General features: G+C 35.4%; 1 protein-coding gene across 1 annotated transcript in view; it reads right to left on the bottom strand.

The window, feature by feature from the left end:
* Positions 1-2,488: 2,488 nt before the first annotated feature.
* LOC119788771 overlaps positions 2,489-13,941 on the bottom strand; it is a 39,320-nt gene continuing 27,867 nt past the window's right edge. The window contains exons 14-16 of the mRNA XM_038293398.1: positions 13,073-13,258; positions 11,891-11,992; positions 2,489-3,706 (exon numbers count right to left, since the gene is read on the bottom strand). Of these exons, the coding sequence (XP_038149326.1) occupies positions 3,642-3,706; positions 11,891-11,992; positions 13,073-13,258 (353 nt within the window). The 3' untranslated portion in view covers positions 2,489-3,641. The remainder of the gene's footprint in view (positions 3,707-11,890; positions 11,993-13,072; positions 13,259-13,941) is intronic.

The raw sequence follows: 13,941 nt of genomic DNA on the forward strand, positions 1-13,941 counted from the left end.
AAACAACCCAGCATGCTAATAACCCCCTGTATAAAAGGCAATTCTGGAGGGGAGCCCATTCTTCTTTTAGCACTTCTTTTTTTTTTTCCTCTTGCAACAAGGACAAAAGGGGAAAAACAATTTAAAGATGTTCAATCTAGACTAGATCCTAAATAGCACACTCCTATGTTATGCTTCGTGTATTTCAAATCATTCTTTGTACATTAAGAATGACTAAAAATGATTTTTAAATCAGTACAACTGCAGAAGTGCTCTGAGCCTGGGATCTGAGAAGGCAGAGACTCACAAATAACTGCATATTCCAATAAAGCCACAGTATTTGTTGTGGCCACAGAAATACGATATTGTTCATTCTGTCTGTGTGCCTTGAACCCACAGGGCAGGTGGTAGCAGATCACAGACTTCTCGGTGACTCAGAGGCTAAACTAATCATGCACGACTCTCTCACACGGCCCAACCACTGCCCTCCCAAATCTACACCAGCTTGGCATGCAGTCATATCACAGAACAGTTCAAATGGACGAGCTGCTAGGTTTTTCCTTCTTCTTCTAGGTGGAACTTCTGTTTAGGTGTCCAGGCCACAAATGCTAACTAATCTTAAAGATTAAAGGGGATCATCATATATAAGTAGACAAAAAAGAAATCTGAACATCTTAAAAATTATATCTTAGATCTATCATTTGCCCTCATAATGCAGCTCAACAGCACTTCAACATACAGCCTATAACCCACTATGGCAAATCACTTATCTAGATGTTCCAGACATTGAGAAATATTGTTAATAATTTCATACAATGGGACACTTTAACATTTACTTCTTAACATATTGAATTCAAGATGCCTGTATAGAAACTGCAATCATGCATCTTAGTAATTGAGTATTTAAAGGACAAATGTCTAAATGAAGAAGAATAAAACAGCATGCTACAAGTTGTTTAACACTGCCCCCTACTGATGTACAAAAACTACTACATTTCATTATCCAGGTGTCATTCTTGTGTGCTGTACAGGATATTGATTTGCAGTTTAAAGCACAAGACACCTTATCGTTTTAATGTGCATTTTAGTTCAGTAAGAGCTTATTTTATTTTATGTTCTACAAAGTGTTCCCCTTTACAATATAAAGCATTCTGACTTGAATTAAGCCAATAAATCGACAAGTGAAACATAAATTAAAATATCTCGTACATTATGCCAAGTGTTTTTTCATGCCATAATGTGAACTGAAAGAACTCATCCAAGGGAGCCTTTACCAATGCCAAGTGCATAGCGCACTGTAAGTGGACATCTTAAAGAAGCTAACTTTTCTGTGATAAAGAATAATAATGAACTTAAATATTTTCTTTGCATACAATCCTTTGTCTTAAAAACGACTTAAAAAACATTAAATGAATTATAGGCATTTAAGAAAGTGTTGATTCCAAGCATCCTAAAGCAGGGGTAGGCAACATCGGTCCTAGAGTGCCACTGTCCTGTAGCTTTTGCATGCATCCCTTCTTCCTTCAGCACATCTGAATCAGATGAAAGGTTAATGGCAAGGCCTCTGCTAAACTTGCTGACATCCCAAGGAGGTAATTTGACTTTTTGTTGCAGGTTGGAGCTAACCTGACAACAGCCAGATGCATGTGAGTGGAGCTAGGCGGAGCGAGACATGCATCTGGCTGTTGTCAGGTTAGGTTGGAGCAGGGATGCATGCAAAAACTTCAGGACACTGGCACTCCAGGACCACCTAACCCTGGCTTAGACCCAACTGTAGTTTTATTATTTGAATTCAGTTCTGGAAAGAGATAACTTCTCAATTATATTTAAATTTATTGAAAAAAGAAAACTTTACACATGTTAAACAAAGTGATGTTAAACAAAGTGTGATCCTCACAATAAATTTGTATAAAATCATTAATCTTTAAACAAAAATTAAAGAAGGAAAAAACATTCAGCCACTTTCACATGTACAGAGAGGTATCATGCTACAGAATACAGATATGATTGGCTGCTTAATATACAGGTTTATTATGACGTTAGAAAAACGTTTTTACTGATAAATATACAAAATGCTAATTAGGCTTTCAAAATAAGATATTAAAATGTACAGGTAATAACCACAAACATGAAAGAAAAATGTAAAATGCAACTAAATACAACTAATTAATCTCATGTTTATCAGAAGATTTCATTTTTAAAACAACTATCCTTTTCTAAATTATTAGGTCTATATATTAATAAAGGAAGTATCAATGAATTGTAAACTATTTAACAGCAATAAAAATATTCCATGATTCAAACTTGTATCAGTATGAAAATTAGACTTTATATCTTTTGTATCTTATCCATTTTTATCCAATGGTCAAAATACACAGGTTCTTCCAATAGGTGGAGCTGTTTAAAGAAGTGGAACAAGGTATAAAATCATGATACTTTGTTGAAAAAAATAATAATATATAGGGTTTTATATATATATATATATATATATATACATACATACATACATACATACATACATACATACACACAGACATACAAGTGTCCTGAAATGTAGAAAGTAAAAGAATGTAGCTATCATAAAGTTCCTGTAGTTGTGTATTATCAATTATTTTAAAGCTACAGTTAATTATTGTTTACTTGCTTCAGTTAATTTTTGTTCACTTGCTTTATCAAATATGTGTCATGTAGCACCTTGCAAGAGAATTAATTTCTTTTGATCCTCAGCAGGACATGGTCCTGGTTTGATGGAGTAAAAGCTGCAAGAATCTGCAGACCTCATGAAATTAGACAGAGGTTCACCTTACAAGAGGATAAAGTTCCTAAAAGTTCAGCCACAGATTCAACTAAATTGTTTAAATAAAACATTTGTGTCGCTAGGCTAAAAATCTAATTTAGCAGACTTTAATATTTACCTACACAAATGCTCTTCATCCAGGGTAACTGAACTTGTGAAACAGAACAAATGGTACGATAAATAAAGCCATCAAGAAGCTAAAGCCATACGAATGCCACAATCTGATTTTCCTTTTGAAAAGCAAACAATTATTTTCCTTTTACCTCGAAAATAATGATAAAAATATGCACTTTTATGTTCTAATGCATCACTAATAAAAGCCCAATAAAACACTGTGAAGCTGGTGGTTGTTACAAAACTTTCTATGGTTATGAACACTGCTTAAAAAATCTACAAAAAGAAGAAAACCCAAGTGATGGAACACTCATCTCTCTTTAGCTCAGAGTAAAATAAGTATTCTTGTGTACTATCTCTGAATAAAAGTTCTCATTCCATTCTATTTTGGGCTTTTTTTTGCCCCTTTCATCGACTCCTTTAGTGCTTGGTTGTTGTATTGTACCCATTTATTTTTAATCTTGTATAAAATGCAGCATCCAACAGGGGCCAAGTGAACAATATGTCCACCTTTATTCTCATTTAAATTCTGGTTTTATATTTTTTATCTTCTAAGTGAGTCCCTTTATTCACCAGATTATAATTCAATGCCCAGTCTTGTCCCTCTGAAACGGCAATTCAGTCCTGAAAATCTTACAATAAAGTGTTGATTTCTGGGCCTTCAAAAAGTTCAGGGATGTGTATTCCACTGTTGTATATGCTCTATATGATGCTAATCAGTCATTTTTCAGGGTTTTTTAACTTCTGTGGATTAGTCATCATCACTTTCAGAGGTTGATGTTGTACCATGTTTCTCCTCTTCCTTCACTTCCTTATCTGGAACAGAGAGGAACAGTTCTGTTTAAACTCATCTGCTAAGAAAATGCCAATACATCAGTTTATTGACAGTATTCCAACAAAAAATGATCTAAATGGGCTTTTTAAAAGGAAACAAAGCGAAAAAAATAATTAAACCTTCTTCCAACCAAAGCAATGGAGCCCATTAAATGTAATAAAATTTTAATTAATCTTCCAGGTTACGACATGCCTGTGTATATACAATTTAATCTGTTAAAGCTGATCAATGTTAGTCATTCCCGAAAAGGCAAAGCTTATTCATTATGAGTTTTTCCTTCTCTGAATCAAGAAACACCAGAATCATGAAAAAAATAATAATGAAACTGCTGATGCCGAACCTATTGTGTTGGGTTCCATATTTTACTAAGGGACACATAATCTGATCTCAGAACTTTTGAGCATTGGAGTAAAGAACATAACAAAAATAAAGTTACTTTTGGTTTACAGTTTATGTTCAATTGCATGGATTCAATTTGAAAAAAAAAAAAAACACAGTGATGGTTTAAAAAAAATGGTTTTAAGCAATTACTCAAAAGAGGAATGTTCACCTTTTAAAATAAAGTATAAATGATAGATTACCGTTAAATAAATAAATTGAAAGATTTAGTCATTTATTTAAAGTATGTACCAGGTTTTTTTTAAATGTATCGTACAAGGTTCAGTTATAAATCAAGGGAGTGAAACATAGTGTTGTCTCTGCATCACCGTTACTGAGTGCTCGAGACTTACAGTACACTAAGACAACTTTTATTGTGATTTTGTATACACAGAGTGTATATAAATTTTGTTGAAACTTTGTTTAGTACAGTTTTTAGAGAGTAAATTAACATTTCCATTTCATAAAGTGCAGCAGTGTTCAAATGTAAGCAGTATGGGAGAAAAAAAAACACACATGGAAGTTCATAGCATTAATATATATGGTGCAAATATGGAGTATTTTTGGTTCGGTGTTATCAGTGTGATGTTTATGAAATGATTTAAGAGTTTTAAAATGCCCCCACCTTCTTTTTTCAGTGCCCAGAAGTGGTCAAAATATGTTAAAAGAGATTAATCAGGCAGCAGATCATGGAGCAAATGCCAATCACACAATAAGCTAGTGATAAAAGTAGACGTCAGACCAAAACAACTCCTATGGATTTTAAATAGTTCAATCCAGATATATAGTTGGGATCCATATATAGTTACATTCTGCAATGGGTGAATGCATTGAATTCAGGGAGGCTAAGTTTGCTGCCTATTGGTATATTTAGTGTTTAATCCATATGATTTGATTATCTACATTTATATATGCAGCTCAGTTACTGATGTAATGGAATGGATGGAATTTCTAATATAAAAAAATTGATTATCAAAACAAGGATTCTGAGTAAATCTAGTAATCTAGTGAATTATTTTGAAAATCCAGATTCTGTGATCACTCCAGAACCAGGTATTTATTTCACCTGCTTGCCACTGTCCTTGACCACCATTCAGAGGCTATTTAAGTCCTCTTATTGTTTATAGTAGTTGCATATTTGCATTGCAGTGTTTGCAGCTAAATGGAACTGAGTCTGAGGCAGTTGAAAATGGGGCTAAGGATCTAAAACGGAAGCATTAAAGAACAAATAAGTGCGACACATTTGAAGAATAATAAAAGGCTGTTTCTCAGTATGTCTGCTTGTGGGTTCTCATGTGCTCGTGGAACATCATGAGCCTGTGCCCTAGTACTGTTCCAATTCACAAGACCAAGAACGAACAAAGTTCCTGGATGCTGCTCTCGCCCCTCCCTCTTTACCGAGTGTCACTATCCGATCCGCTCTGAAAGCACGATCCCTACCATCGGCTCATTTTCGCATACGCAACCAGTTATAAAAAAAAAAAATACATTAATCATCATTTTATTAAAAAAATTAGCCCCTTTTATTTTATTAAGTCATCCAGCTATGACTTCCCATAACCTTACTATTCATGGGTTTTACCGTCCTTTCATCAATACCAGGTGGACCAGTCTGCTCAAAAGCCACAAATTGCTCCCAGTCCAGCCCTGATTCAATCCCAGGAACTTTAAATTTATCAAACAGATCTATTTAATCTGTAATATTATTTAAACCCAATTTTAAAATATTAGATATCTAGTGATTTGTTTCCTTCTAGGTTGTTGAAGAAATTAGACTTAATTTTAACTTGATTTCAAGCCTGTTACAGTAAACCTTTTTACTCGCCACACCGTTATACTTTTCTTAAAATAACACATATTAAATCAATGTTTTTTAAGAACAAGTAGAAAACATTAAGTCATTATCTAATATTTATCTTAAAGTTTACTTTCAGTTAAGTCACTACATTCTACTTGGCAGTCAAAACATTATTAACAACTCAGAATCCTATAAAATAAACGTATAAGCTCTTTTACACAAGGAAAAAAGGGGACAAACAACAAAAAAAACAAACACAATATTTTGTGGCATACTTTCTGGTGGCCTGAGAACCCAAAGCTCACAGAACCCGGGAAACAATCCCTTAAAAAGCACTGACTATATTTGAAAAAGTAATCTCCTAACTTCTATGCGGCCACAGCTGTGTGGTTGGTCCATCAATAGCTCTCCTTAAGTGATACAACTTCGTGAAAACCGGACGGAAATACCAATTGTTAAAAGATATTCAACCTTGATTTTATTTTTAAAAAAATACCAAAATTACGTTTTCCCTCCCTAAAACTAGTAAGCATACTAAACTATAATGTGTCAAAGGTTAATAATGTATTTACTGAGAAAATAAATGCATATAAATCCTCTCTGTTTTATCACTGGTATTTGCCAGAAATGGGATTGCTACTACATAACTAGTTGAGTGTTCTTTTTTCCTTTCGCGTTAACCTTATGGTATATACTGCATGATTTAAAGAAAGAAAACAACTAATATGCAGAGAAAATGTAAAAAACATCAAACTGTCTCAGAAAAGTCATAAAAATCGTTTTTAGAGATGCAGTGTGGCATTATTTATTGATTTAAAGATAAAAATAAGTACTTTTAGTACCAAAATTAAATTATCTACTTTTAACCTGGATGAATATCTGCTTTCATGTGCGCAAATTAGCTGATGGTACTAGGGTGGCCAGATGTCCGGCTTTAGGGCGGACAGTCCGGATTTTCATTGCACTGTCCGGCGTCCGGCGCTGCACCCAGCCGGACGTGTATTTGTCCTCCTTTACCCCACATACTCCGTCAGCGCTCCGCCCCGCTCACGTACGGAGTACTTGTCTGTCATGTAAATCAATGAGAGCTGTTCCACATCCTCCGCTCGTCACCGCCCACGTACGTCTTCTCTGTCCTTCACCGTCAAAATACGGAGCTGAGCTATTTTTTGCTCCCCTCCGGTCCGTCCAGATCAAGACCCGCTATTGCAATCGCACCAAACAGAAAAAAGAATGTAGAGAAGACCCGGTTTGTCAAATTAAATTATAGTAAAACAGATCGGTATCTAGAAATTAGAGCATAGTTTGTATATATTCCCAAAAACTAAGAGCAATTAATTAAATAATTGGATGCAGACTATTGGTGCTTCAACAGACCAGGAAGAAGTTGTGAGATTCTAGAGTGAATCTCACAACTTTAAAAGAAAATTCTTATTGCAGGAATGGATGAAGAGATGATGAGTTTGGAAGCAGAGAATAAACAGAGTTCATACAAACTATGTATGATCCTAGTTATCCCTGTTACAAAAATCCACAACAGAAAGAAAATATTTGGGCAGAAACTGAACATCTGCTGGATGATGATGGGGATTTTTTTAATATGTCAGATTAAATTAAGCGTTCACAGGTTTTATACAGGAATGAGGAACTCTAATTTAATGCTCTTTTAATGCTATTAGAAATAATTTTTATGCCATCAACAAGTATCATGTACACAAGTTATTAGTTTACATGAAATAAGGAGCTGTAAGCACAGTTCCATGACTCAAGTTTATATATATATATATATATATATATATAGATATGGATAGATAGAGAACATGGTGAAATCATCTTTACTCTCGACAGGCTGCAGCCATGTCATGAATTCCTCTTTTCCAGCCACTTTTTGCAGTTTGCATCGTCCTATTCTCTAGCTCTTTCTCGAGCTTCTTTTCCAAACAACTGCTTTATGATCAATTGCAGCAGTTCTGCGCAAATTAATCGTGTTAAAAAATGGTCACTTTTTAAACACCACAATGTATTAAATAAATACAAATGCTGGGAACCAATTCTTTTTTACATTTCTTTAATATTTTGTTCTATTCAGCTACACAAGCATCCTCTTTAAACTACTAAGAATTGTGCTATAAATGTAACTTTACCCGATTCTTATGTACACCTTAGTAATTTATTGATATGCCGCACAATGTCCTCCTTTTTGGTGCTATAGAAATGGCCACCCTAGATGGTACAAATTATGCTTCCGGTACAGATCGGATAGTGACACCGAGCATGCATCAGAGCAGACCTGTACGTACATTACATTAGTGTGTAATTTAAAAAAAGGGTTCAGATAATGTGGGGACCATGGCAACCAGCTGACCTTGGTGGCTAACCGCAGCCAGTGCAAATTTCAGCCCATCTGCAGCAGCCCATAGCCGTGTGTGAAGTACCACCGGCTCTGATGCCGATTTTTTTGTTTTATTTGGCAAAAAGTTCATTTGATTTGTGTTTATCTGACTGTACTAATATTCCCCCACTAAATGAAAAAAGTAAGTAATTTATTATTATCTAAAGACTCAATTCAATTATATCCTATCTTGCTGGCTATAGTTAAACAACAAAGAAAACATGTTTCATATCACAAGCAACAACAATTTAAAAGACTGTTCTTCTATCATCTCTTATTGACCAAAATCATTGTCAACCTGTTTATTAAGTACTGTAGTTATTTAGCTGGTTACAATGTACATACTACCGTCAAGGAAAACAAATCAACCAGATGCTACATTACTAATTCACAATTTTAATATAAAGAAGAGCAAAATGTTGCTTTATCTAAAGTCTGGCATACACTGCATGGCCTTTTTGCCCTTTATGGGCCGTTTTGGAACAGGCCACGTTTCAGCCTCATCGTTTGTCATGCATCCTTCAGTATAAAGGGAGTAACAAGGATGATTAGTCTCTCATGACCACCTCCCAATCGGCAATCATACAGTCAGATGAAATCAAACAGGTTTGAAATTCAGTTGGCTCTCTTGAAGGGATCATGAGCATATTCTGCTGTTGAAGCAAAGCTACAAGCTGATTTACAACAACCTCATGCACTGTACATGTAAACAAGGGAAATCTTTTGCTTTTATGACAGATTCATAGGAGGCTTCCAGATCAACGAGTAAGACAAGCACCAACATATATTGTGAGCTGTGGAATTTTAAATCCTACAGTTTTTGTTGTGCAGTTTGAGTTGTAGTTGAGCACAAAAACTGAAAATATCACACAGCCAACTATAAATGGCTCCCAACCTCTAACTGGCCCTATAAAGACGCACACCAGTATACCTTGCTCGCACTCCTCCATTTAGTTGCAAATCTATTATTGGCTAATGTGCTTCATAAAAACAGATTATGATAGTCAGACTGAAGCTGACAAACTAGAAAAAAAGCTTCCTACTCTGTTGCTTTAGTTAATAATTAAAGAAAATATTATGCAATATCGCCAGGGACAGACACTGCATAAGGCTGCTGCTAAATACTTTTGCACTGACCCAATCCTTAGTTGCATTTAGAAATAAATTTGGTCCTGATTTGAGTCTGATCGATGTTCGATTTTTGGTGAAAAAAATAATCTGTCCTCTCCCGCTTAGTCCTTGTCAGGGATTGCAGTGGGACCGGTGCCTATCTCCGGCAGTCTGAAATTCATAAGCTTTAGCAAATTATGAGGCAAATGGAAGCACACATTGGTACATTAATAATTAGCAAATAAGATCCAATAATTGTATGACTAAATCGTCATTATCATCAAGAAAAGGCAATAAACCAGATACAATTAGAAAACAATAAAAGAGGATAAAAGGAAAAAATACTTTCAAAGTTGAAGTTAAGAGTTTTATAGTCTAGTGTTTACGAAACATGAAAGTTTATCCTGGGTTGAATTCTATCAAGGGCAAGAACTGATAACAGCACAAATATCTTAAATACAAAAAAAAGAGAAACATCTGTAGCCTATATCATTCTTGAAAATACATTAACTTTATCTTGTTTTATTTATTCTTATTTATAACTTAATAAAACCGTATTCTTTTAGTTTTATCATATGCCTCAAAATTTTTAAAAATAGCTGCAGAAAGTCCTGTTGTGATTTATTGTTTTGATTTTTATTTGTGTCTATTTGGATCCTTTGGGGACTTGTTTGTGATTTTAGAATAAATAGGTTTTGCTCTTAAAACAGAAATAACCTTGCTTTGAAATGATAAATATTGCAGTGGTATCACAAAACTGTTTTCTGTTTTTTTTCATAGAATCACTTTTAATTTGGATATTTTAGGAATCCAAGGAGCTAAAGCACCTGTCACACCTTGACGATTTAGACAGTGTATGCCAGAAGTTGGACAAGTTATGGATACATTTTGTATAATTTATGAGCCTGTGAGTAGACTGATGCACGCTGGCACAAGTCACTGTATGGTAAGTACATTAAGCATGCTCAAAATTTCCCGAGGTATGCCAGCGTATGCTAAAACATGGGGCATAAGTTACAGGTGAGTTATCTGATCATTGACATTTGTTAAGTGTAAGTCACTGATAAAGGGCTGGTTATACTCCTGCAGCAGTGTGTTGTAGTGACTTTGACGCAGATATTTTAGATAAATGCCAAATTTTGAAGTGTGGTCTGTGTTATGTTATTCCACGCCACAACGCAGGAGGGACAATCACTAACTAGCTGTGGGTCTAGATATGGCCGAGGCGGTGGGGAATAGGCAGCAAGTTTGTTCGACAACGGAGGGACATGAGGGCAAAAAAGAGCTGGGATCCAGGTGGAAAAAAGTTCAGAGCGTTCTAGCGCACCTCGCTCTTCTAGCTGGTCCATTTTCACGAGTCTTTTTCCACAATGGCGATCATACAAATAAAACAAGTCGGTAAGGTACCAAACAGGAAATACGCATAGAGTAGAGCGGATGTAGATTCGACCAGAGGCCCCCTGTCTGCGGCACTGTCTGCGGTCACCTTAACTCGTGGTATCCAGCTTATTCAAAAATGTATTACTAAGAAGTGCATAACTTATGTGTAACTTATCAATGACTTATCTCCAATGCATATCAACCTATTTCACATGTTCCAGGTGACCGTTGAATGTGTTTCTAACTTACAGCTACTGTATAATGGCGTATTGGCAGACTTCGTCCCCATCATAGGGTGAGCAATAACAATAACAAATAACATGATACTGTTTAACCAAATTGTCTATAATTTATTTTTGACTCTGACTACTTTCAATTATTGTAGGTAAGGAAGACAAACCCTGGCCAGATAAGAACGAGGCTGATTATCATGCAATAAAGACGGTATGATGTCTTGTTCTCTCTTTGCAAAGATGCAATAAAATGCCGTCTGAGTAAAATTCATCAATCTCGGTTTATTTAACTGGAGTGAATAGTTAAATACTTTTTTTCCCACGACAGAGTGCAAACCGTCTTTCTTTTTTTTTTTTTTTTTTTTGGCAGGTGGTAAACAACAGCTGGGTTACTACCGCAATCAAGAATATGCTTGGCATTACGCTGCCATGCGTTATGCATAAGTTAGGTTTTTATTGAACGTACACCCAAAATTGGAAAAAATACATAAAAAGTTCAGCGTATGCCAGCTTTTAAGAAGATTCTGGGACGTCATATATATATACTGGCTAAATCGTCAAGGTGTGACAGGGGCTTAACTTTAGGTATCACAGATTTAGGTTTTCTTTGACCAAAATTCACCTTTGAGAAATGCCAATAGAAAAAGTTAAATATTGCAAGAAATTAGACTAAAAGGAAAAAGTAAACCTTTCTTAATATGTCATAAAAAAGAATATAATAAAATAATAATAATAATGTTCAGAAAGAGGAGTTTTGAAACTTTATTTAAAAATCTAGCTCATGTTTACTGACTCTGATTTTCTGACAGAGCAGCGACCTCGTTATTTGCATCCCCAGAGTCTTCGGGATCATTTGAACCTTGCTCCATATTACCTTCTTGGTTAATACGTCCATCTCCTGCCTCATTTTTGGAGAATCTACGAGCAAGTTCAGTCTTTGCAGGCACCTCTGGGCCAATTGGATTTCTCTCAGGACCTGTTAAACAGAAAATGAACAATGTGGTTAAACAAGAATTAGGACTTATTTAATCATTTTCCCCCAAAAATCTTGCTATCTCGACTTCCTGGTTTTTAAGGTATTTAAGGTAAGACATTACACTTTAAATCACTTGGTTATTTGCTCCAGTGTATGGAAACTTGTCTAATTTGCCTTTTGTTTATTTTGGAATTTAATTTGAAAAAAAAAAAAAAAAACATCTAGTGATAGTGTACTTCTAATCCCCATCAATGGGTCCACCCTCACCTCTTCCATTACCATCTGGTACCCTTCTGCCACCACCTGGGATGAAGGCAGGTCAATCATAATTCGAGCTCTTCATAGAAGGTGATTAGCTACAACCTTAACTCTATTTTTGAGCTGCATATTAATAAACTCTTATATTTTGAACAGAAGTTATGGTGAATTTATTCTTTTTATGTGCAGAATGATCTGTTTAACTATGATTTGAACTTTATTCACACTTTCATTTGTTGTTCTAACACACAGCCAGTAGGGCATGTGTTCATAAACAATATATGACAGCTCGAATAATATCTGATTATATACAATACTTACCACTCTTACTGGGTGGTATAAACTGTTTAAAAACTCCCTCTACTGTAAAATACTAACACCTGTGAAATATAAAATATGCAAACCTAATAACAATAAAAGAAACAGCCAGCTACTCCAGAAAGCTTATACTTGGTTACAAAAAAGAAAGACAACTTTAAACATAAGAGAATACTAAAAGACAAACAGCAGATCTAAGGATAAAGGACAATCTTTCTGGAAATTAATGTTATAACGCAGATATTTAAGTCATACATCAGATCAGAGAAGCTGGCAGGAGGCACAGATTTTAGTTTTACTCCAGGCTAACAAATTACTCCACAAAATGCTGACAAAATAAACATAATTTGTTGCAAGACATTAGACTTGATGTCAGTTAAAAATAAAAAGTTACAATTTCATTATATGTCGTAACATACATTTTTGTGTAAAACAAATAGCTGTTCAGAAAGAGGAGTTTTTAATAGAGTGTGTTAAACTGTTATCTAGCTCACATGTACTCACTCTGATCATCTGACACAGCAGCAACTTTGGCATTTGGTGTCCCAGAGTCTGCAGGATCATCCACATCTTTGTTCTTCTGCATTTTGGGGGAAACAACTCCAGCTGCTGCTTTTTGTGAATCATTTAATTTCTTAGCGAGATCAGCTACTGAAGTTCTTTCACCCTCATCCATATTTCTTTTAGGACCTGCAAAACAAAAAAATACCAATCTGATTATTACACTGACCACTCGGGTGATGAAGTCCAACAAGTTCATAAAGGATGAAGGAACCATGGCTCCTCATGATAGCCTGCTGCACCAGAGCCTGCAACCTCTGCTAAGATCCTGTTTGTGGACTTCAGCTCTGCAATCAATACCATCATCCCAGCCCTACAGTAAGACATAGTCTCCAAAGTAAGTGTGACTGACTCCCCTGCAGGTGGATCACAGACTTCCTGACAGACAGGAATCAGCATGTGAAGCTGGGAAAACAGGTCTCTGATTCCTGGACCATCAGCAGTGGTTACCCCCCAGGCTACGTTCTCTCCCATTGCTCTTCTTCCTGTTCACCACCAGCTGCACCTTCAGTCACCAGCTTGTTAACTGATGGGAGACTGACCATCAGTAGCTCCAAAAGTCAGAGGATTTAATTAAATGACCAAAGTAATTTAATTGAATCCTCATGTCTATTCGCTGCCACCTATTTCAAAGAGGGTAAAGAATCATTTAAATAAAGGTTATAAGTTCCTGATTAAGCCAATCATTCAATAAAACATTATTTGGCCAAATAATGTTTAATTCGCCAGATGGATTTGTGTTATGAATATGATCGAAAACAATCCACACTGTAATTTAGTGAAAAGCTAATTTGATCACATCCCAAATTCTT

The sequence above is a fragment of the Cyprinodon tularosa genome, unplaced genomic scaffold (assembly GCF_016077235.1).
Source record: "Cyprinodon tularosa strain WSP-4 unplaced genomic scaffold, ASM1607723v1 ctg326, whole genome shotgun sequence".
In the NCBI taxonomy this organism is placed as follows: domain Eukaryota; kingdom Metazoa; phylum Chordata; class Actinopteri; order Cyprinodontiformes; family Cyprinodontidae; genus Cyprinodon; species Cyprinodon tularosa.